Source organism: Podarcis pityusensis, assembly GCF_964106645.2.
Source record: "Podarcis pityusensis genome assembly, chromosome: 12".
NCBI classification, from domain to species: domain Eukaryota; kingdom Metazoa; phylum Chordata; class Lepidosauria; order Squamata; family Lacertidae; genus Podarcis; species Podarcis pityusensis.
This window is the reverse complement of record NC_138037.1, coordinates 57285803-57310838: the sequence shown is the minus strand read 5'-3', so window position 1 is coordinate 57310838 and position 25036 is coordinate 57285803. Positions and strand designations below refer to the sequence as shown.

Below are 25036 nucleotides of genomic sequence, written 5' to 3'. Positions count from 1 at the left end.
TCCCATCCCGACATGTCTTAATGTCCACACAGAGAGGTGGAAGAGGGAGGCGGAAAGGAAGCATCTTGCTTCAGTGCTCACTCTTGCAGAAGAGAGAACTTTGCAAAGAAGTACATGATCTTTGCAGATGTACAGGGGCTAAGGACAGTTGTTTAAAAGACTGCATTGCATTCTGAATAGAATAATGGGCAGCCTGTTTGTCATCATCATCATTTTATTTATTTATTTAATCTTAGGGATAAGTCCTGGCTCCTTTAAGGAAGGATTCAGGATTCTAAAGGAGTAGTTGCGCCTCCCCATCTCCTAAAAGCTGTTAGCCCCCATGGGAGGTTCAGGAACAGCAAAACATGAACAAAAAAAATCAGGAGAGCCAACCTCCTACTTGAGAACTGAGGCTTAAGAACAAAGGTTCCCCTGTGCAAGAAGTGGCTTGACCCTTGGAGGGGGTTGCATTAAAAAACAGCAACAACAACAAGAATGGCCAAACAAGCTGTGTTAATAAAGTGGCATCTGTACCTGTATTCTCTCTTCCCCCTCCCGCTCTAGACTAAGACTGGGGAGATTCAGGTTCAAATCTTCATCCAATCATGTGGTTCACTGGACAGCCTTTGAATTTATTACCTGGGCTTTGCTACAGAGTCCCAGGGTAGGTTACAACCATTGATTCGGTTTTATGTATTTATATTGTTGCAAACCGCAGTGATATATTTTTATGATGCAGCAGTACATAAGTATTTTTATAAACAATAAAACAAACAATGTAATATGAAAAACAGATTAAAACAAATTACCAAACAACAAACAACAGCAAGGTTGCTTTGATGTTACAATGGATAGGGGCCGCGCTGAACTTCTTGGAGAAGGGCTGGGATAACATGGCAGGGGGTGGGGAGGTAGCTTTTGGCGGGTGTCGGGTCCTATAAAGCTCTGGGCCTGCAGTTGATTTTGCTTTTCCAAAGCTCTTTTCATGCTCTTCTCCCCCCTTCCCCCATTGCTTCCCACCATGCTCACATACTTCTCTTTTAGCTCTGGAGTTGGCTTGGCAGTTTGAGGAATCTCTTGGGCAGATGTCACTGTTGGGCTTCTAGCTGCCGGCATGTTGTATTCTGCATTGTGTATTCTGTTAGGGACAAGCCCCCCCAGCCACATTTTTTCGGTATTGAGTGCTCCCTGCCCACATCTTCTCTTCACACATTCCCTTGTGTTCACAGTTAAAATGCTAAAATTCAGTCCAGCTGTTTTGCTTTAGGGCACTGGACCTTGTTGCATCCAAAGTATCCCTGGCGTCATGCATTTGTCCCAGTTGAAGTGTTGGAGAGACCAGTTGTTTATTGGTGGACATGCTAATATTTTACAAGTTACAGCATGTCAACTCTGCTGGTCTTGTTTTCAGAACTGTGATAGCCATATACAGTCATACCTCGGGTTACAGACGCTTCAGGTTGCGTCTTTTTGGGTTGCGGACCACCGAACCCCAGAAGTACCAGAACGGGTTACTTCCGGGTTTCGGCAGTCGCGCATGCACAGAAACGTTAAATTGTGCTTTGCGCATGCGCAGAAGCACCGAATCACAACCCACATATGCGCAGACACGCTGCTGCGGGTACGTGCATCCCGCACAGATCACGTTCGCAACCTGAGCGTCCACTGTAATTCTACTGTCTTGTGCACATCTTTGAGGTTGGATAAATACAAGGAGCATAAGGTCTGCACCCTCCTATCACTGCTGTATCTGTTCAAAAAAAATGTAACGCTTTAGAAACCTATTTGACCAGAGGAGACGACAGTAGAAATTAAGATATTATAGACCAAGGGTCCCCAAACTTTTTAGGGACCAGGAGCACATTTGGAAATCTAAGAAGCTGTCAGGGACATTAGAAAATACCAATTTAACAGAAGTAAAACTGGTATACTCAGCCCCACCCCCACCCCGCCAAGCCACACACAACAACAGCAACAACAGGAGAAGCACCTACACACAACCCAGAAAAGAGACAAAAAGAAAAAGCAGGCCATCACCCCAAATGCGTCCCAAAGAGTGTTTTAAACCTAAATTTAAAACAAATAGGAGGAGCTGGGAGCCTTGGGCATCTTTGTTGGATTGATGCAGAAAGATGAATACAGTTTTGTTCCTATGACTATAAAAAAGATTGTAGTCATCTTCATTTCAGTCAGTCTCATTTACTATCTGAGTCAATCAGTCAGAATCCATGTTGTCTAGTAGATTAAAAATACATTTTTATTTTAAACCTAGAACTTATTAATGTGCTTAATTAATTAATTAATTAACTAACTGCTATTTGTACCCTAGCCACTGGACTGGTGGCATTTAAAAAAAACCCCAAAACATAATTATCCATGAAATAATAAATAAAGTGGGGCTTTTACTCAGTAGATAATTTTAATAAATAAGTTTAGTAGTTAGCAACTAAGGGCCTTTTGTATTCGTTTCTTTATTGCACATATCCCAGAGTTGAGCATTAGCATTCAATCTATGTTCCTATATTACATGGCTGAAGGATGGTGCAGATTAGGTCCCACTTTTCCCAGCCAGCTCAGACTCTCTTTTTCACCTAGCCTAGCATTGTCTAATCAGCCTGGGAATGGCGCTCCTGGGACCTTCTGCCTGCAGAACACCTGCTCTGCCACTGAGCTATGTTCCCTGCCTTAAATTCGCCCAGAAATTCAACTGTCTGGGAACTGGTGTGCGCAGGGCTGTGTACCACCTGTGCCCCTAGACTGCCGGTGGAGATGCACACCAACAGCAAGCTGTGCTGAGTGCCCACCTCCATTCATGGCATGGTTCCTAACCCAGCAAACATGTTGATTTGGAAATAATGTCTCCTCTACAAAAATCACATCTGCTTCTGTAACGTACTCTGTTTTAACAGAGCTGTAAATACATTGCTCATGCAACCTTTATTATTTTGCTTATTATTCAGTTTTGCTTTCAGGTGGCAAGTTACTTCTATAAAAATCAATATTTACCAATTAAAAATTGAACCCTCTCAAGCTTGGCTCGTTCATTTCGCTGCTTCCCTGCTCCTCCAGAACTCAGATTTTCCAATCCCTTGAACTGTGTGTCACACTATCTATCAATCTGGCTGATGCCAAATGCACTTATAGATTAATCTCTTCACACTGGAATGGGCTTCCTGCCACCTGCTATATGTAACGGTCCATGGTTCTGTGTAAATCAGCTTTAAATGTATTTATTTTTAAATCAATATTTGTGTGTGCCTGCAAATTTGTGGCTATTTCTGAATTGAGCTTTTTTACCCTGTTCATTTTCTCATGAATATTATGCTTAGGGTATAGTTTAACAATAATTAAAATATTGAATTAATAAGTGAGGTTCATGAACTGTGGTTTTTAACACGCTTTTTTGTTTTGCTTTAGTTTTACAACATTAATAAGCAGCTATGGATCCTGTGTTTACTCCACTGGAATGCCTGCTTCCCACAGGTATTGTATCTACTGCTTACATTTCTTTTAAGAGTGTTTTTGTTGAAATGCCTCCTGAAGGCACCACATTAAAAGGCTGCTTTAGTGATGGGCGTTGTTGCGTAATATTTGAAGAGACTCAGCCTTGCAGCCCCACCACAAATGCAGAATCTGGTAGAATCAGTGTTTCATTTTAGTTATTTGTTATGAATCTCTGCCCTAGCACTAATGCAGTTACAACGGGAGGCTGTGCAAATGGTTTGGGAGTAGACTTTAACAATTTTGATTTGCCTGGGTAGAAATGGTTGGGTAGACTGTCTTTCAGAAGCAGTGCTCATGCTCCCATAGCCATTACAAGGGAATATGGGATAACTATAATGATTCTTCTCAACTTCAGGAGAAAACAGTCATTTATTCCCCATTCTGTGATTTGTCTTTCGCTCCATGATATTAAAGTTTAAGAGCTGCTTTGAGATCAGAGTGAGCCTATCCAAATGGCTGAATTACCCAACTCATAAAAATCATTGCTCTTATTTAAAATTTTTAATTGGGGTGATGTTATTTCAAGATGGTTAGACTTTTCCCCACTAGATTCAACATGAGTTAAATGAACGTAGACGCTCTGAGTATCCCATTGTAATGCTTTGGGTCTTTAACTGAAAAGCATTTAAAACAATTTATTTTATTTTCCAAGTTGTTGGCCCGTCTCTGCTACTTTCTTTAATAGAGGCAATAACACACTTCATTTAAGTGCGGCTATTTCACCTGCCTATGCATTTCAGGTAGCTGGAACTTCATTCATGGGTCTTTAATCTGCACCACATGTTTGTTGTTCATGTCTGAATTAATTAAACTTACTCATTTCAGTTTATAGCTTGCTTGGTGCTTACAGGCTGTCATCCTGAAGGAATTGCAGCCCCCAAAAGTTCTTAATGTCAAATTATTTTTGACATAATTAGCTACATTCTTTCTATTGCTTGTAATGAACCAACTAATAGATGGCCAATCTGTAGCACGTGTGCCACAAATAACAAAAGTAGGGGTTTGTGGAATACGTGGGGTGGCCTGATTTGCCAGAGAGTAAGGTCTCCATCCTTGACAACCTCTTGTGTGCCAATGCGAGAGGGGGGAGGGGATTATTGCTTTGTTTTTGTTTTTATTATGTATTTTGCATTTTTCTCTTGTATTTTTATGCTGTGAACCACCCTGAGATCTATGGATGAAGGGCGATATACAAATTTAAACAAGAAGAATAAGCTGAAGGTCACCCAGTGAGCTTTCTGACAAAGTGTGGGTTTGAACCTCCATCTTTCTGATCTTGGTTGAACATACTAACCGCACCAATGTTACTGCTATGTGCTGTGGGCAGAAGCTTTTGATGAAATAGACCGAGGACACTTAGTACTTTTGCCTGTGAGATGAATGTCAGCCAGGAACTGGCACTCGCCAATGTGGAGGTCTGGTGGGCCAAATTTTGCTCATGAATCAGAGGTTTCTGACTGCTGCTGTAAAGAGATGGTTGTCTCAATCCAGGTTTTGATGGAATTTCTACTTCTGCCCCTTTTTTGTTAACCCATGCCAGTTCTTATAATTACCTGCCATTCATTTGCTTCGATTTTGGGTAGGGGTAACACTCACTATTTGCACTTTTGGGGACTGAGCAGTGAATTAAAACAGCGATTGATGTATCTTAATTTTGTGAGAAAACTATGTATTTGCCTGCTTGCAAAAAGGTGGTGTGCGTGACGGGAAAAGCTGCATTTGCAGGACCTGAAGGGAAGTAGGGGATTTTGCTTTTTGTTTGGCAGTGTTGAACTGCCAATTATAAATGCCATTAAAATAATCTAACATCCAGTTGTTTTTAAGGATTTTGCACAAAACTGTATTTTGTAATGCAGGTTGCAGAACTGAATAATTAATGGAGCCAGGCTTTTGGGTGATTTGCAGTTGCTTTCTAGATTGCAGTCTTTACAATCTCCGGTTTACTTGGTGGTTGAGTTGACACTGAACAGACGACTGCTTAGGCCATCCTTCTAGTGGTCATTCTGCACCAGAAGGGATGGTTCACAATTTGCAAATGGTATAGTAAAGGATGGATAGGTAGCAGACAATGTTCCCTGCCTTATTTCAACCAGAAGAAAATGACCTCTTAAACCCCACCAAGAGTTCTGTCTTGCATATCACATACTCTTGAATTCGCGTCTAATATGTATTGAAGAATCCAGAGGTCCGTGGGCCAGATTTAGAATTATCTATGTGGCCCATGTCAGATGTGGTCTAAAACTGGGCTCTGTCCAGACCGAAGGTGGATTGCACCTGTAGTACCACCATCATTTCCTGTGTGTGTGTGTGTGTGTGTGTGTGTGTGTATTTCTCCTTCAAAGACACACAGAGAGAAATAGAGGGCGGAGGGGAGAGATACAAGAGACAAAATGAGAAAAAGTATTAAGAAAACCAGCAGCGGACAGAAAAGGAAAAGGAAGAGAACGACTAGTATAAGGTGTCAGTTATTAACAGTGGATCCCATATTGCAGGTTATACTTAAAGCTGAGCTCCCTTCTTGTATCTCCCTTTCCTTATGTATGGGCATTGAGAGGAAAACAACTTTAGCACCTAGACTGAGCACCAAGGAACTTCTTCTCTCCCCCCCCCCCCTTCCCTATTCTTTATGGAAATTGTTCTGAATAGAGTTATACAGAGTCACTGACATAGCTTTGGGGTGAAAACAAATTCCTTGCTTTATTGCCTTATGAAAGTGCTTCAAGTAGTTTGATGCAGAGCCTTACAGCACTAGTGTTATTAAGTTCAGAATATCAATACGAGTGAGCTTCTGTGACATTTAAAAAGATCTCTGCAATACTGTTAATTTTGTGTTATTGGTGGTTGTACAACTCTTGATAGATTAAAAGGGGGGGAAAACACCATGACATTCTCAAAAGTGGTTTGCAGTGATTGAAGCAACACTGAAGACCAAATTTGAGACAGCCAGCCATGTACTCAGAGAGTGATCCTGTGGAAATGAGCAGGGCCTTCATTCACACTGCAACCCTTAAGTGTCGTGCATGTTTAGCACCTCTCAGGCAAAGTCCCTTAAATAACAAAGGTGCAAAGGTGACTTAGTTAAAGTTAATAGCAAAACCTTTTGATTACATTATAGTCAACTTGCATGGTGAATAATGCAAGCATGCATTTCCTGCCCCTGTTCCCTATTAGACGTTTCAGCTGTGTGTCTGTGTGTAGTTCTCACTTCAGAAATAGTGAGAATAATACCAACTTTACAATGCCCTTGTCTGAATTCTGTAGAATGTTGGGGTGTTTAAGAAAATCTCAGTACTGTACACTCTTCTCTGAAAAACTTAACTGTGAACATACAGTGGGCCTGATGCTTACTAGATTCTGCATTATGTTTCCCAAAATGTTCATATATTTTGGAGCAGTCATCGCCAGTCTTTTGACAAGGCATCACTTTTCACTCCAACCTGCCACATGGAACCCACTTTTCCATTGTGTGCCGTTCTGTTTCTCCCTCTCTGTCTCTTTCCTGCCCTTCTTTCTCCTGCTCTTTGCAAAAAAGCATTTTTTAAAAAAAGGCAAAAGAAGGTAATAATTGTGTGCCTCATGCAACACACTGTAAGTTGGTCTGTAACTCAGTTTGGGGTCTCAACCTAACAAAACCCCATAATGTGTAATGTTTCTCTGCATAGTCACTTGGAAGTGATCTCGTAGGTGACTAGGAAAATAGCTATCTGCATTACTAGTTTACATATAACTAGTTAATTACTGGTATAATGTGTTCAGCCTGTGCGTTGTAGTACAGCATAAAGTGTCTGCACCTAGATTTGTAGCCCATCCCTAGCCAGAGTTTAGATATTCAGAAATAATACCCAGCCATGGCTAAGGAACACAAATAGGGCTTCTTTGGGGAAATGAGTGCAGCTAAGCTAATTCATCTTCTCAGCTAGTAGGCATAAAAATTTGATCGGGAACACATTAGGTCCTTTGATTTTTCCCCATTTTCTGAAAACTTGATAGTGTCTCCAACATTGCCGTAAGTTTCATTTCCTCCCCCAAAGAACTGTACTGCTTTTATCAAATAATCGGGGGGGGGGGTGTTTAAAAGCATAATTTTACTCTGAAAAGTGATTATGTGAAAATAGAGTCTACCCTTTTTACTGAATACTGAGTCTACATGTGTATACCCATTGTCAAAAACCACTTTCTTGAGAAATGAAACTAATCCGTTGAGAGCTTAGTGAATGGGTGCTACTAAATGAGGAGCGTTATCTCACATGGAGCAACATGGTGTTGAGTTGGAACATTTGCCTGCCTTTCACTGCCTCTCACCTCTATCCATGACCCTCCCCTTCCTCATTCTTTCACCTGTTAATTTTTGCCACTTTCAGTCTCCATTACAGTTGCTCCTTATAGGACCTCTCCAGCCCTGCACCTGGGCTAGCAGGTGTTTCTCTGCCTGAATGGACTAGCTTCTCAGCCCCTTCTGTATCTAAATTGAATGTTGAGTCCTCAAGAAATACATACTTGGGATAAAAGGGGGAGAGAGGCTTAGGACTGAATTAGCGATGACTGACTTGATGCCCCATTGATTTCAGCGAAGGCTCTTCCCCTATTTTGGTCTAAGGAGAGGTCGCACTGTAAAATTGGTACCATACACACATAGAAACTGAACATCAACTTCACAATTCTTTTCTCTGTTAAGTCTGTAAGTCGATTTTTCAAAAAAAGCATTATCAGTGATCACATTTGTAGCATGTGCTTTCTCCAAGGAAGTTATTCATTTGCACGCAGGAATCTATTCCTTAATTCAAAGCACGTCATTTTATGGATCGTGCACATGTGACTTTTAGTCACCAAGCACAAGAACAAAATGGCCCAGGAAGAATCGGACTCTTGCCAGCAGAAGCCGCCATATCTCGATGTTCATTCTGTTTGTGAATGACAGGGTTCAAGTGTTCTCAATAAGCAGTTCCCTTGTACTTGTACAACCTTTTTTTAAACTCTGAACAAAATCCCTGGCCGAATTCTTCAGCAGTGGCTGAGATCATCTGCACATTATGGAAGGAATTCATAAAGCTATTCTTGTGGACATTCTTCTGAAAACAGGGAGGACAATCTCAGGAATTTCATTGTTTGCGTAGCAGATCTTCTCGGCCGATGGCTTTGTGTACTGCTTCCCAGTCTGCAGTCTACTGCTTTTGGTCCTGTAGATGTTTTGCCTTTTATTGTGCTTGAATTTGTTTTCATATTCATGTCTTATTTTTCATTTCACTTTTAATTAGTTTCATTATATTTGATGGCAAATGTTTAGTTTATCTCCACTGTTAATAGCCTAATTGTTTCTCTTGCCTTAAGTAATATCTCGTTAACTTTATATGCCATCTTTTCCACATCATCTGCAGAATTAATTTCCTGTGCATGGAGTTGTATTTAGTCTGCAGCATTTTTTCCGAAACTTTCCTAATTAGCATTTTTATAGCTGCATTGGGTTTTTCTGTTAAGAATTAAGCTTCAGAGGAGACTTAATAAAATAAGTATTATCAGTTGATTATCTTTTTTAACACCTCTACAAAGCTGGAAATTGGTTTTGGGGGAAATGTTTGCAGAATTAATAGACAGTTTTTTAAAAAATGCAGTAGAGAAATATTGGAAATGCGAAAATAATTATTTTTAATATTAATATATTCTGGTTGTCTGATTCAGTAACATACGTGTTTTTCAGGGAAATTAGATATGTTTCAGCATTTACATCTTTGTAAGTATTTTAGGGCCTTTTCTGAATTGAATTTACAAAAGAAATTATTTTTCCTAGAACAGCAAACAGATGTTGCTAATGCTTAGGCTTCATCCTTTGGATTTCTCTCAGTACTTAAAACCTCATGGTGCACAGACACAGAGCAAGTGTTGGCTCATAGCCCCACCATCATACCGCGCATAAGCCGGGCTCTGTGGGTGCCAATGAGCATTGATGGCACATTAGTGTAGATATCCGTGCTTACATTGTATCATGCCTGCACAACTGAGCTACTGCAAATCAAACCACTGGGTCACCCTATGTTCTTGTACTGGGCATGAGGGAGAAGCAAAAAGATCGTCAGTTCTTGCCATCTGAATTGAAGAAGAACATATATCACAATTAAAAAAAAAGTCTCATCTTTTGGTAGTGAGAAATGTTTTTCAAAGGTAAGCTAGTCTATGAAGGCAAAATGAAAACAGCACTTACACAGTCCAGAAGCCTTCAAAAGTATAGAGGAATCCTTTAATTTTCATCTGACATCTCTTGAGCTTTTCCACTTTTCTTCCCCTTTGAAAAGTGTTTCTCATTTATCACCAAGCGGTTTATGCTGCATTAATGTGTGACACTTTAAAGCAGCAGTGTTCTTAATTGGTAAAGGTACCGTATTTTTCACCCTATAGGACACACTTTTTCCCCTCCAAAAATGAAGGGGAAATTTGTGAGCATCCTATGAGGCAAATGCAGGCTTCAGGAAGCTATCCGCAAGCCTTGGGAGCCCGGTGGGAGTTCCTGCCAGGCTCCGCAGGCTTGCGCACAGCTGCCTGCAGCCCAAAGCCCGGGGAGCGCGGCGCTGTGCACCCCAGGCTTCGGGCAGCTCTCCACAAGCTTGCGGAGCCCGGCAGGAGTTCCGGTGGGAGATTTTTAAAAAGATATCAAATTGCACAGAAGAGAAAGCAAGAAACATCCATCTGAGTCTCTGAGCATCCAAGGCCTCAGGACCAGCTCACGGCCTCCAGCTGCTTTGTGCCAGAGTTGCTTTGGACTCCCAAGCAGGGCTATTCATTGGAGCCCTAGTTCTAACCTTTGACCTTTGGCATGTGGGGGTGACGCAGGAGTCTGCCTTGTCTCCCATAATGTGTGACCTCCACATTTAATCACCGTATGAGGCTGTCCAGAGATTTGGTGAAAAGTGTCACCAGTATGCTGATGTGTCTTTTTCATATGACCCATGGAAATTATGAAAATGATGGGAGGAGATCTGTGACCTTACGCTTTCTTTCTTTTTAATTCAATAGCAGCCACAGGGTCCCCGGAAGCCTGTCAGGGCTGCAGCACCAGAGAAAGGCGCTTTAGTGCTCAACGGTTAGGTTGGTCATGGGCACATGGGAAGCCTTGTGCTCAATGCTTCAGAAGCACTGAACGCAGAGTGTACTAAACACTTTCCACTTTCCAAATGCCTGATCTGTGCTTTCACTTTTTGCAAACAGCTTTGGATTCCTTTCACAGAAGTTTCTATAGAATGGAAGGAATGGAGTTATAAGCAAAGGAAACGGATGAGCCTTTTTGCTGAACCCATGCATGTGTTAGCAGCTGTCTTTTCATTTGTTCAAAAGAGCTGAAATAAATATAGAAACAAAGAAAGCAAATATTTTTGGAAAGAGTGAAATGTGATGTGGGGGAGAATGGTTTAATTTTCATTCCCTGTAATGTAGCCATGTAATTCCTGAGCTTTGAATATTCAAAGATTTTGTGTGTGTGCTATAAATACTGCCAAAGATTTCAACACCAATTTTAATACACATATGTATAAAATAATTAGACACCTCTCATTTCAAGATTTCATAAAAATAGGCAGGGTGTCGTTCACTTTGCATCTCACACATTTCTCATTGGAGAGAGCCAGTGACACTTGTTTACTGAACATCCGCATAGCTAAAGGAAAATGAAAATGTATTCATAGCTGCATATGTCACCATGATGGTCTGGATCCACAAAAAGCTTATATTAAATATGCATCACAAGAGAATTAACAGCAGAGTGTGGAGCTATGTGGTCTCTAGGTTAGTTACTGTTTGGAGCATTGCTTAATGAAGGATTTACCGGGAACATGAGTAGGATGTAGGATTTTTAGAAAGTGGTGTGTGTGTGTGTGTGTGTGTGTGTGAGAGAGAGAGAGAGAGAGAGAGAGAGAGAGAGAGACATCCTTTCTTCTGGTTTCCCATGTTGTTGTCAGGGGCAAGCTGTCAGGATCTAGAGCCAAGCTAGATGTGGACATTAGGTATGTTTGCTTCTTTCATATAACAATCTTTCTTTCTTTCTTTTAAATGCAAGTAGATTTGTTTTGGGAGGAAAGCTTCCATTGGTGCCAAAACTATGCCCCAAGAATTCTGACTGAAGAAATCAAGTCCAGACCTGGTTCCAGTGATCAGGCAGAACATGTCAGTCAAAATGGCCCAGCATTAAGAAGCCAATTCAGGGGGCTTGTCTTTGTGAAATCTGAAGCTTGGAAAGAAATGTCTCAAAAGCAACAGGGATTCTGAAATGTAAACCCCAAATGTAGGCTAATGAGATGTACAAAGTGAAGTTGTTACACCTCTAGATGGTACAGAAGTAACAAATATTCTCCATGAAATGAAACACACTATCTATAAAGTAGCCCTCTGTCAGGTAATTAGGAAACTGTAGAATCCATTGTGTAACTATTGTGGGTGCATTTATTGCGTGTGTATTTCACTATGATATGGAAAATGTATTGCTGGTGAAGGTGATGTAGATCAGAGGAGACCAACCAGCGTTCAGTAAACAAATAATTCAGAAATGCCCCATATCAAGAATAGTGATAGAACTACAAAAGTTAGCAACACTTGCTTAAAAATATAAATCAGATCTCTATTGGGGAAAATGGTTAAAAATATAGGGCAAAATTTAGCCTTAGGCATGAATAACCAAATCTCCCCTTTGGTTTCCTTGCTTGTAATGGTGCTGAGAGCATGCCCCTGGAATGGTATTTTAGCGTTTTGATTAAGTGATAATGAGGAGAACAAAATGTAGCACAATAACTTTTGAGTTATAATACAAGAAAATGTATTCCGAACAGGCACTTCTTGTTCTCAAAGATCTGAAACTTATGTTTTATACATCAGAAATAATTTCTAACATGCATATATACTGGCCTTTAATGGCTTGGCAGAACCAAGTAGAAAGTTCTATTTTCTTTTTAATTGGTTCAAATAGTTCACTGGGAATGATTTAAAGAAAGAGACAAGGTGCAACTCACATCCTATTGAAGTCAATAACACCTTTTTAATGCAAAGGCTTGGAAGTTAATACCTTTACAAGTTGAGGGACCACAAAGATTCATGTGGGAACCATGTGGAGGGAGCTGGTTGTGGTGGGAGAACAGGGAGTGTGGTCCCCAGACCAGAGCTGCATAGTGTGCCAAATGCTGTGTGTTAACTTCCTTACTACACTGTATTGTCCCCCATAAATTCAATTTAAATCCTTTATTAGGCATAGCGCACCACACACTAACAAACAAACATCATATACAGACTGTATAAAATACGGGCTCAGCGAACACAATTTATCCCAGTCCTATTCTTAACTCCAAGAAATAAATCAATGTACATAGATAATATAATACAACAACACAGCAACATCACCTACCATTAAAAACCACTAAGTCTCTTTATCATGGCCCATTCTTTCTTCATGGACAGCACTTAAAAATTCAGCCGCTATTAAAGTAATTTGATCATCGCTGTCCGCCAGCAGGTCCTGAACAGTTGGTTGTGTAAAAATCTGTCTATTAACTTTTAGGGCCTCAAATAATTGTTTTCTGGCATAACTACCAAAATCACAGGAAAAGAATATATGCTCTCTCTCTATATATATCCCCCATAAACCTGAGATCTGTCGGGCTCTTGTCAGAGTTTTGGTTGTCGGCAGCGGGGCAGTGACACAGTCAGACCCAAACTGAGCACAATTGTGTAACTAGGAAGCCACTTCCTCTCAAGCAGTAAAACGAGGTTGAGAGGAAGTTGGCTCCACTCTTCCCCCCACTTTCTGGAAGAGCCCCTTCCTTCTTCTCCCGCCACTTGTTAAAAGCTCATTTTTCTTCCTTTGCGATCATCAGGACATTGAACTATTTCTGATGTTCTTATGGGACGGCATTTTGCATGTACAGCGTAGCCGGAAACTTTTTGCTTCTTAAGCCTCTCTCCGGCTTTAAAAAATAAACTAGCAATTTTCTGAATATTTAGAAAATCTGCCCTGGAATTAGTTTTGCTTTCTTTTTTTATATTTGGTGTGGTTTGAGCTGCATTGCTGCAACCTGCTAGTCTTTTTGCATTGCGTATTCCTGGTGTGGTCTTGGGAGAGCTAGAGAGGATGCAGAAACAGGCTTGTGGATAAATGTCAATTTGAAAACAAAAGCTCTTTTCCTAAGCTTAGTAGCAAGGGCTAGGGCAGGGGGAGGGTTTCAAACTTTCCTCTCCCTGCAAGTCTGCCTTGTTCTGCTCAGCTGGCGGGTGAACAGCTGAGGATAATGAAAAAGAGTCTGAACTGCAGAAACAGTTAATTTTATCTGGAGGTCCTCTTTCTTCCTGCCTTGACTGATCAGCAAGAGGGTGTGTTGTGGGTCATGGAAGATTGGGTAGTGGGACAGAAGCAGTCCAGGGGGTGCAGATTGCACACTTCCAAAGCAGAAATAGAAAAGAAGTCATGTTTTGTGCAGACAATACATACTGACTGAAGAATGTCCATATCGGCTAGAGAACGTACAAAATTGTCAAGGTATTCACATTCCCAAAAGGCCTAATGGGGATTATGTATATTGATTGGGAAATATGAACAGTTATTTCTGGAAGGATTATGTGCACATTCTCCATGAGGCCAGGTGAATATACACATTGGCTAGTTGTTATACACATGAACTGCTCAACATGCATTCCTACTCACACAAATGTGTGTGATGCTGTGCGGTAGTGGTGGGAAACAGAGAAAAACTATTTCATGAATTGAAAGGCTCCATTAGTTCAATCAAGTTTTACAGGAGTGCCAGCATTGTTGTTGGCTTTTATAATAATTCAGATGTCAAAATATGGCTTCTGAATTATGAAGCCCACATTAGACATCTAATACATGTATTCTAAAGTTTTAGGAAGAGAAGGAGAAGGAAGAAACCCCTGCAAATTCACCGTAAGCAAATACAATTGATGCTTTTATTGAAGGATAAAGAAAAGGTGGTGGAGTTAATTGCATACACTTCCAAGTCACTTTAGAACTACCAGCAGGAAATTAGCTGTTGTGCAAAAACAGCATGAAATGTAATTCAGAACAGCTGTCTAATTTATCAGCAAGAACAAACTGCTCATGTTCTTAAACTGTACTCAATTACTCCATCCACCTTTTTTGACCTGTTCTGCCAGCTAATATTTGCTTAAATCTCAAAGAAAGTTTGTCAGGCTTTTTTTGAAGTAAGCCAAGAAGCTCTGAGTCGTTTTTCTCCTTAATATCCAGTTCATTCATGTTTGGATTTATTTCCAATTTTGCACCTCTAGAATCTTTGCTGTGGGATATGTGGAATTCTCCACTTAATTAAATTTTCATCCTACCCTTCCTCTAGGGTGTCCCACCCTACAGAACCCCCCCCCCCCCAAGACAGATTAGGCTCAGATATAGTGGTTGGTCCAGGGCTGCCCTGTGACCTTCATGCAAAGTATGGATATGATAATGTCTTAGGCAGGCAGAATCAAGGCATGGAGGTGTTCCAGAGCCTCGGCACACCTTTTTTTCCCCTTTGAGAAGCATCACCACGCATGCGGAAGTTCCTACCAAAGACCACTTCCTCCAGCGACTCCTGCTCACACTACACTAGACATGCTCATTGCTACGTGCAGCGGGTGGCCCGGATTGTTCCCTTATTGTTTGTAGCAGAATTGAAAATATCCTTCCGTTGGCCACATGCAAACCCTTCTAAATGACCACAAAACATTGAGATAAAGCTGTATCTCTCACTTGCGGTCAACCAAGGAATGCTTATTGGGTGCTAAACTGGAATGTTTTCATTTGCTGTGGCCCCTGACTCCCTTCTCAGTGTTTTGCTTTAAAGTTGCCTTTATTTTCCCTCTCTCTGGCAGTGCGACAATGCAAAAGAAGACAATGAAAAGTGGTTCCTTCTCAGTGAATATGCGGATCTGTGTATGTTAATGAACGAGAAAGTTCGGGAAAAGTTCCAATTTAAGGATTGTTCTTTCTAAGGGATCTTTTAAAAAGAAAATTAAAGCCTCAAGAGACTGTTTATACAGACAAATTAAAGGAGTATGTTGTATTGTTGCTCTGAAAGTGTTAATAAAAAAACAAATTTTCCAAAGATTTTTCTTAAGTAGCAGGCTTAATTCAGAATACAAAGCAGTGGAGCAATCTTTAAGCAGAATAACATAGCATAAGCAGGATAAAATGCTTCCTCATTCAGTTATCAAGAACTCCAGGGAACAATAACGGAGTATGCAGCACCCTCCCTGGCAGGGAGGGCCAGCGCCAAAGGGAGACTTATATACCTTAGACCAGTATTTATTAAACTTGGGTCTCCAGCTGTTCTTGGCTCCCACTACAACTCCCATCATCCCTCACCACTGGTCCTGCTACCTAGGGATGGTGGGAGTTGTAGTAGTCCAACAACAGCTGAGGAGCCAAGTTTGAGAAACATTCCCTTAGACCAACAGTTCTCAACCTGTGGGTCCCCAGATGTTGTTGGACACAACTCCCATCATCCCTGAGCTCTGGCCTTGCTAGCTAGCAGTGATGGGAGTTGTAGTCCAACAACATCTTGGGACCCACAGGTTGAGAACCTCTGCCTTAGACGCTTAGAGGCGACATGCTGACTGGCCTGATATCTGAATACCTCAACCTGTTTCAGAAGCCGTTATTGAGATGGTGTGAGGGATGTTACATCACCTCCAAGGTGAGATAGGCCAATAGATGGGGGCCAGCATTAGGGCTGAGCGATACTCCAATTTATTGACGTTCAGCATATTGTGGTATTTAGTTGCTGATATAGCACAGTGTTGAAAACCAGGTACAGCCTAGCCCTACCTGGCATATGTAGTTAACCTTCCACTGCACTACTGCTGGCAGCTTCTCAGCCTTCATCTGGCTCAGCTATAGATCCTTCCACATCCTGGTCTCTTATCCCCCAAGCACAAGCAGCAAATCAAGACAATAAAGCAAACCAAAGAGTTTAACCCTTTGCCAGTAAGCAAGGAGGAACAACCGTAAAAACCAATTAACCAATCTCCTCTATATACAAAATTCTTCTGCAGTAGGTTTCCTCAGTAGAAAAGTTGATAAAGATAAGCCCCCCCCCCAATCACATTACAGCTTGGGGTTATACAGTGACTTTGGGTGGCTACATTTGTAGACTTCAGATCTGATAGATAGGTGAATTCCAGGTCAGTGAAGTATTAAGATAAGATTTTGGATTTAAATTTGATAAAGTCTGTTTTAATGGGTATTCAAAAAAAAACCCCACATAGGATTCATCTTCACCACTTAGAAATAATGTATTTCATTCTCTTTGAATGAAGGATACAGATGAGCTAAGTAAATATGGTCACACTACTAGGTTGTTTATAAAAGCAGCATCTGTTGTATAACCAAAGGCATTTTTGATAGAAAAGCAAAATGCAGTGCATTAGAAGATATGAGCATTAATTTTGAATTAGGTCTGAGTGCAGTAATCATGACCTTTTGAGTCCCTTTAAGACTTACGTTTTCCAGACACTTTTAGGTGGGCCTCAGTGCCATCGTCTCCCTGGTGCACCCTCACTTGCCTGCCCTGCCCCCTGGCCACGCCACAACCCTTTGGTTGGACCAGTGTCAACACCAACAGCTCATTGGCTGCTGTATCAAGGTGGCCAGGAGATGGGAAAGTTTGGAAGTGGAAGGAAGGAGGGAAGGTGCTCTTCCTCTGAAGGAAGCTTTGAAGGAAATTGGAAAGAAAGATAGAAGGTTAATATTTATTATCATCACTACCAATAAATTGGGAATAGAGGGGAAGGGGATAATAGAGGGAAACTGTTAGAGGAGGAAGCAGTGAATATAAAAGGACCAGGGAGGAGAAATGAAAGAAACTGGCAGTTTGGGCAGTTGAGCATGATAAGAGAATAGGAGAAGAAATTACAGGAAATGGATAATAATACTTTGAGAGCTGTGTGGGTGGGAAGACAGAAATGCAAAAGAAAAAAGCTCCACTTGCAGTCTTTGGATCAGCAAATTCTGCTTAAAATGGGGAGGCTGAGTCACAGTATTTCCAGAAAAATACTTAGCTTGAGAAAAGCTGAGCTATGCAACTCCTTGCTGCAAGGAAAACTCCATAGCCCCCCAAATTAGCAATTTCTAAAGATAAAGACCAGTAGAAAGTAATCGCCAATTGGTGATTGATTGCATTTCTATCCCACCCTTTTCTGCCAGCTGCTGCCATTTTGTGAAGTAGGGATAGCAATGGAATTTGTTGCAAAAGAACCACCATGTGGATTTCCGCCAGTTGGTTGCAGGGGCTTCTGCTGGGAATGCCTTTCATCTTTTGCTTGCTTGTTGCTAAAGATAACTAATAGGCATCAAGGCTGTAATCCTAACCCTGTCTACTCAGAAGTAAGTCCCACTGAATTCATTGGGCTTACTTCCAGATAAATTAGGTTAGAATTGTTGTCTTAATCAGCTTCTGACTTTGAATTTTCAAAAACCTAGTGAAGGGCATCATTCATTATTGTTCTTTTCACATGGAAAGAAGTGGTCACTTTTGTTAACTTTGGACTCTCTCTGTGGTCCTCACTTAAAGTCTGGGGATTTGGAGCTGTCCTGTGGTTTCTCCAGCAGCTGGTATTCAGAAATATTGCTGCCTCCAGCCGTTGAGGCAGAGCAGAGGCCTTGTGGCACATAGCCGTTGAGGGCCCTTTTCTCCTCCATGAATTTGCCCAGTCCTCTTTTAAAGCCAGCCAAGCTGGTGGCCCTCACTGCCTCCTTAGAGAGCAAAGGCCATAGTTTAACTAGGTGCTGTGTGAAGAACTCCTTTCTTTGATCTGTCCTCAGTCTCCCAACATTCTGCCTCATGGGATGTCCACAGGTTCTAATATTCCCCCCTCTAGAGAGGAGAAAACTTCTGTAGTCACTTCCTCCATGCCATTCATAATTTTATAGACTTCTGTCATGCCATCCCTTACTTTCCTTTTCTCTAAATGAAGAAGTGCCCAACGCTGCAGCCTTTCTTCATAGGGAAGTCGCTCCACCCCGGGATCGTTTTGGTGGCCCTTTTCTGAACTTTTCCCAACTCTACCAGAACTGCACACAGTACTCTGAATGTGTTTGCACCATAGATTTGCATAATGGCATTTTGATATTGGCAGTTTTATTTAAAAATTGTTTTCTTATGAAGTTGGCTAGAGCATGGTGCTGATAATGCCAAGGTTGAAGGTTCGATCCCTGTATGGCACAGCTGAATATTCCTGCAATTCAGGGGTTGGACTAGATGATCCTCAGGCTCCCTTCCAATTCTATGATCCCTACCATGGATTTTGCCTTTTTTGCAGCTGCTGCATGCTGGGTTGACATCTGCATCCAGCTATCTGCTATGACCTCAAGGTCCTGCTTCTGGTCCATCACCTCTAGTTCAGACTCCATGAATGCACACATGAAATTTACTTATTTTGCTCCAACATGCATCACTTTACACTTGTGTACATTGAATTGCATTTGCCATTTTGCTGCCCATGAATTCATGGAGGCTTTAATTTTATGCCAAGAGTGATTCCTTCACCTTGCAGAATAGAAAAAGGAAGCTCCACTCTTAAACCAAGCACATCTGCATATTGGAGCGTTTCAGTCACGGCCTTTATTTTTCATGTACAAGGTTATTGTGGGAACTGCAAGGTGCCTCCCTGTGTGGTGTTGTTTTCGTTCACTCTCAAACTTTATTTCTCAGAGAACTGTAAATAACATAATATTTTTCAACAAAAACATAGGAATCCTGATGAGTTGGAAACTGTGCCAGGAAGCAGATAATGTTGTTTTTTGGTTCTCCATTAGCGTATGCTAGAGCTGCTATTATCTTCTCTGGCAACTATCAAGGAGCTAGCTAGAAGCAACAGAGATAGTAAACAAAGGATGTTGGAGGAAAATGACCCCCTATGGGAGATTGTTTTAAAGTCACTGGGAAGTGCTGCCTTCAAAAGACATCTTCAGCTCCTCCTAGATTGCTGGAAACAAGAAGTTGCCTGTGGGAGTGGAAACTTTGCTTTGGAAGCACTTGTGCAACTGTTATTTCTTGTTATAATCTTTATAACTAATGTTCAGCTGCATGCATCTCTTTTCTCATGCATCATCACATACACTCACAGTTTCCTCTTTCCAGTCCAAAGACCACTGTTTATTTTTTTATCCTAACTTATGGCACCAGAATAGCTGACATAGGCAGCAGGACCCAACGAGCTGAGATAAGACATACACAAGTACCTGGGATTTTGAGCTTCCATGACATAGCACAAGTCCAGTTTCAGAGAATTGTTTGCCGTCTGGCATTAAGAGTTTGATTCCTGAGAAACATAAGCCCTTAAAGCTTTTGTCCATGTGGAACTAGATGTATAACTCTTTGGATCCCGGCTATACATCATGATAAAAGGTAAAGGTAAAGGACCCCTGACAGTTAAGTCCAGTTGCAAATGACTTTGGGGTTGCAGCGCTCATCTTGCTTTACAGGCCGAGGGAGCCAACGTTTGTCTGCAGACAGTTTTTCCGGGTCATGTGACCAGCATGACTAAGCCGCTTCTGGCACAGCGGAACACCGAAAGCAGAGCAGCGCACTGAAATGGTGTTTACCTTCCCACCACAACAGTACCTATTTATCTACTTGCACTGGCGTGCTTTCGAACTGCTAGTTTGGCAGGAGCTGGGACAAAGCAAAAGGAGCTCACCTGTCGTGGGGATTCGAACCGCCGACCTTCTGATCGGCAAGCCCAAGAGGCTCAGTGGTTTAGACCACAGCACCACCCACATCCTATACATCATGATAAAGATTACTTAATCATGACCTGCAAAATATCTGGCTCAAAGAGATTTGCATGCGCAGGAACGGGTAGGGACCATGGCTCCGTGACAGAGCACCTGCCTTGCATGCGAAGGTGCCTGGTGGAATCTGTGGCAGTTCCAGCTAACAAGGATCAGGTGTTGGGAGGAAGTCTGCCTGAGACTGGAGAGCCACTGGCAGGCAGAGGAGCCACCTTGGCTCTGGAAATGTGAGAGCTGCCACATGTCCCTGCCCTTCCTGGCTCATTAAAAAGGCCTTGCCAGGTGGGTAGAGGGAGTAGCCAGCGCCTCCTTCAAACAAGGCAGAGTTCCAGCATGCCTAAAGGCATCTATCTGTATTTTAAAATATTTGTTTTTACAATGTTTTGTAATAGTTTTGAACTATTATCTCTTATATGTTCTTAGCTTTCTGTGTTTTATTCATGTTCATTTTAATTTTTTGAACCACCTTGAGGTGGGATATAAATATTATAAAGCTAATACTAATAAATAACTTATTCATGCACAGGGATTTCTCTTCATAAGAACATAAGACAAGCTTGCTGGGTCAGGTCAGCGGTCCATCCAATTCCTGGAATAGCCAGGCTACCTTTCTGGTGAGGTAACGGGCCATTAAGGAAACAAAGGAAGTGGATCTGTGCTAGAAAACCATGCTATGAAGCCCTCCATTGTAGGCTCTGGTTGTAAATATGTGTAAATAAGCCATCTATCCTGAAGATACCACAGTCTCTGCTCTTCCTCATTCCAAAGGAAACACGAACCCTGGGAAAGCACCTGGAACCCCTGGAATCTCGTACCACTCAGAGAATGGGTGGCATGCAACAGTGTTTTAGTTTGTAAAAATGGTTCTGGAAGGGAGAGACACCAGGCTGATGGAGACAGTTCTCCTATTAAAGGCTCTTACATGTGAGATGCTCTCACAGAGAGTGGGGGCAAATAGCTCAGGCTGGCATTGGTCAGCCTTGTCCACCTTGTATTGAACAAGGGGCAAGGAGTGGTCTGCTGATCTTTGAAGACAGGAAAATATTTGGGATAATTTGTAGTGTCTGAAGTAGTCAGGGTGGTCATGAGCAGACAGCAGCTGCATTCCAGAGCCCACTTAGTAATGGAGGTGCTCTGATCCATGGAGACACAAAATTAACAGGATTATATTCGATATACACAACTTAATGCATTATGATCATAATTCTACTTGAAACTTCTTCACCTTGTATATGAGGGAAATACCTTGCTGCTTTGGCATTATTTCTTGGGACGACTCACATATTGTATTGAGCAATTCTGATTCTTTGTAATCCATAGCTGTCCCATTTAGTATAAGAAAATCCTGATTTAAACAGATCTGTAATTCATGACCATTATATCTGCAGTGGGTATCTGAGAAAATGGAAATGTTTCAGGTTCCTATATTTGTTTTTATTATACTAGCATTTGGTGCCAAATTAGGCATTTAAATCACTTTTTTAATGCTGAAATAGCTAGATTTTTGAGAGAAAGTGAGATAATTGGTTTAAATGATTCATCTGTGCATCTGCAAGATTGCAGTTAGCAGTTTAGCTGATCTCTTGCGGAATTACAGATTTATTTGTTTAAAACAAAAAGTTCAGGAATTTTTTCCTGGACAGTATAATATTTGGTTATTAGGCTGTTTGCTACTCTAATGAAGAAGAAATTAGAAGCAATCATTTTGTTTTAATTTTTTGCTCTCATCTGTCCCCTTCATATCATTTCTACCTTTTTTTGGCCGAAGTGGTTGAAACTGTAGGCAGAGTAGCCCCGAAAAAGTGAAAAAGGCCCCCTAAGTTATAGGCAAATAGATATAGGGGCATATGTACAGGGCACATTAATAATTTAATGTTTATTTTCTTTAAAATGGAAATGCCTGTAACTTTTTTTATTTGGGGGCAGACACTACAGCTCTGAAGAGGGTAAAACAGGAATCGCAATCGCCCATAGTGTTTTCTGGGCATTTGGTTTGAAAATTGTAGACATGAGGGAGGTTTTCCTGGGTAAGAAACCTGCCAGTTTGCAGAAAAATTGACCTTGGGGCTTTTAAAAGTTGATTTTTTGAGGGAGGGAGAACTAAAAGGGATTTGATTCCTGGGTCAAGGCATTCCCTCCGATTACAGGCTGTCAGTCAAAATGGAGCTCTTTCTGGTTCTTCTCATCTCCCTGTTCTGGCACCTTCCTTCTCTTGCAAAATTGAGAGTGTCGGTAAATTAATCTCCTCTTATTTTAACTAGCCTTGACTGTTGAGAAGAATCTCCCTATCTGATCATAGCATGATCTTAAGCTAGAGAGGTAAGTTTAAGCTTTTCAGGGTTGTTCCATCTCTCTCCTCCCATTTATGATAAGCATGGGGACATCATTTGCTTTAAGTGCAGATCTGCAGTAATTTTTGGATGCCAGGATCCCCGAGGTGCCACAGAGCAGTTGAGGAGTCCCTGTTTTCTGCATGCCGCTTTGTCAGGGTACCACTTTGCCTCAGGCAAAGCAGCCCAGGATCTTTCTGAGGCAGCCCAGCTCAGGTCAGGATTCATCTGAATCCAAATCTCCATCAACAGCAATGAAGCAGTGGCTAGTTCTTTCATCCAATTTTAGCTTTTTCGTTGGACAAGTTAATATGAACTCAGCCTGAATAAATAAGCAAAAGTATTTGGAGTATGTGGTCTTAAGTGTCAGATGAGGAATTTATAACCAAAAGGAACACTTTTCACTGAAGGATGATGAACAACAAAGACACTGACAGTATTAAGTGCCAGAGTTTTTCTTTCCCTCATTGATTTTTATTGTGTCTATTGTTTGGCTCCCAGGCATATGTATTTTCATTTTCCATTAGTACAACTAATACTCTCTCTGGAGAGTTGAGCTGACATAAGTAGCACCCATTTCATTAAAAATGGCTCCCTCTTCACATAACACAGCCTGTGATTATTAAAAAATAAAAGTTAAAAAAGGAAGCTGACATTTGTTATTAGGCCTCAGAGCTATTAAGTTTTAAATGCCATTTGTTTTTTCTTTTCATTAAATAGGCTTTTCATTTTTAAATCCTTGGCTCGAGTTTTTCTCAGCGATGCTTTTTCTTCATGGCTTTGGGGGGGCGGTGGCGTCTGTGTAGATTTAATATAAGTTTATTTTTACTTTCCTCTTCAGGAGCTCACACACACACACACTATATTTAATCAAATGTGAAATTTTCCAACAGTCTCAAGTGAACTTTTGTTACTCCTCAAACCTCAAGTTGTATCTGGGGAGAGATGAGGGGGAGAGATTGGGAGCAGATCTTGACCCATCTCTTCCTCTTTCTTTGTTGCTGGGGGTGCCAGATACTCACACAATTACCCCCCCCCCCCCCGTGGCACTGTTGGAAAAGTGATTCTTCTCTCCCAAGGTTAGAGGGTCCAGTGTCCAGGAATTATGAAATCTCCTGGTTCAGTTGTTCACTTATTTCCAAAGGAAGGGAAGTCCTAGAGTCGCATGGACTGTGTAGGAGGCTTGCACCCATCACTTTACTGAAAAGCAATGCATTTGATAACCAGTAGATGATCCAAGTTTCGTTGTTCTGGAATAAGGTTTCATGTGATTAGGAAGTATCCTGGCAATATAGTATGAGTTACTATGGCTTTATTGAATTGCATTAATGGTTTTCATGAATTTGTTGTTGTTGCCTGCTTTATATGCTACTTTGTTTTATATTACAGTGGTACCTCGGGTTAAGAACTTAATTCGTTCTGGAGGTCTGTTCTTAACCTGAAACTGTTCTTAACCTGAAGCACCACTTTAGCTAATGGGGCCTCCCGCTGCTGCCACGCCGCCGGAGTACAATTTCTGTTCTCATCCTGAAGCAAAGTTCTTAATCTGAAGCACTATTTCTGGGTTATCAGAGTATGTAACCTGAAGCGTATGTAACCTGAAGCGTATGTAACCTGAAGCGTATGTAACCTGAGGTACCACTGTATAGTGCTTACAACATTTTGTTGTCTTCTAATGCTCTTGCAATTGTTGTGAGCTGCTTTGAGCTCAACGTTTGTTGTTCGAAAAGTGGAATACAAATATTAGGTTAACTCAACTCAACAGATGTGTGTGGCTACATGAGGCTGAGACCCATTCCTAATCTATCCCAATCTATCTAACTATTTGGAGCTTAAAGTAACAGAATACAGTGGTACCTCGGGTTAAGAACTTAATTCGTTCTGGAGGTCTGTTCTTAACCTGAAACTGTTCTTAACCTGAGGTACCACTTTAGCTAATGGGGCCTCCCGCTGCCGCCGCGCCACACGATTTTTGTTCTCATCCTGAAGCAAAGTTCTTAACCCAAGGTACTATTTCTGGGTTAGCTGGACTGTAACCCGAGGTACCGCTGTAGTTACTTGGCTTTTGAAGGAATACAGTCAAACCTTGGTTCTCAAACGGTTCCGTTTTCAAATTGGCTTCCGAATGCCAAAAACCTGGAAATACCAGTAAATCATCCATTTTTCGGAACCCAAACGGTGCAAGTGAGTCTTGGAATGGTGAGCTTTAGGGAATAGGAGCCAAATATCAGTGAATGTGCCAAGCCACTCTGAGATCCCTGAAAAAATGATGAATTGATAAATGAAACAAGAAATATGTTTGTTTATTTATTGTTGGGGGATGAGTGTTCGGACCCCTGGGCTCTCACTTGTGGGGTGCCTCAGGGTTCCATCCTCTCCCCCATGCTTTTTAATATCTATATGAAGCCGATGGGAGAGATCTTCAGGGGGGTTGGGCTGGGTGTTCATC

General features: G+C 41.5%; 1 protein-coding gene and 1 long non-coding RNA gene across 3 annotated transcripts in view; both read left to right on the top strand.

The window, feature by feature from the left end:
• TPK1 (thiamin pyrophosphokinase 1) overlaps window positions 1–25036 on the top strand; it is a 244035-nt gene that overhangs the window by 660 nt on the left and 218339 nt on the right. For both annotated transcript variants that reach the window (XM_080976012.1, XM_080976006.1), the window contains exon 2: window positions 3400–3465. In XM_080976012.1, coding sequence (XP_080832138.1) covers window positions 3423–3465 — 43 coding nt within the window. In that variant the 5' untranslated portion in view covers window positions 3400–3422. The remainder of the gene's footprint in view (window positions 1–3399; window positions 3466–25036) is intronic.
• On the top strand, window positions 11227–15483 carry LOC308460091. The gene is made up of 3 exons (XR_013978472.1): window positions 11227–11256; window positions 11531–11863; window positions 15337–15483. It is a non-coding gene; the product is annotated as an uncharacterized lncRNA (long non-coding RNA).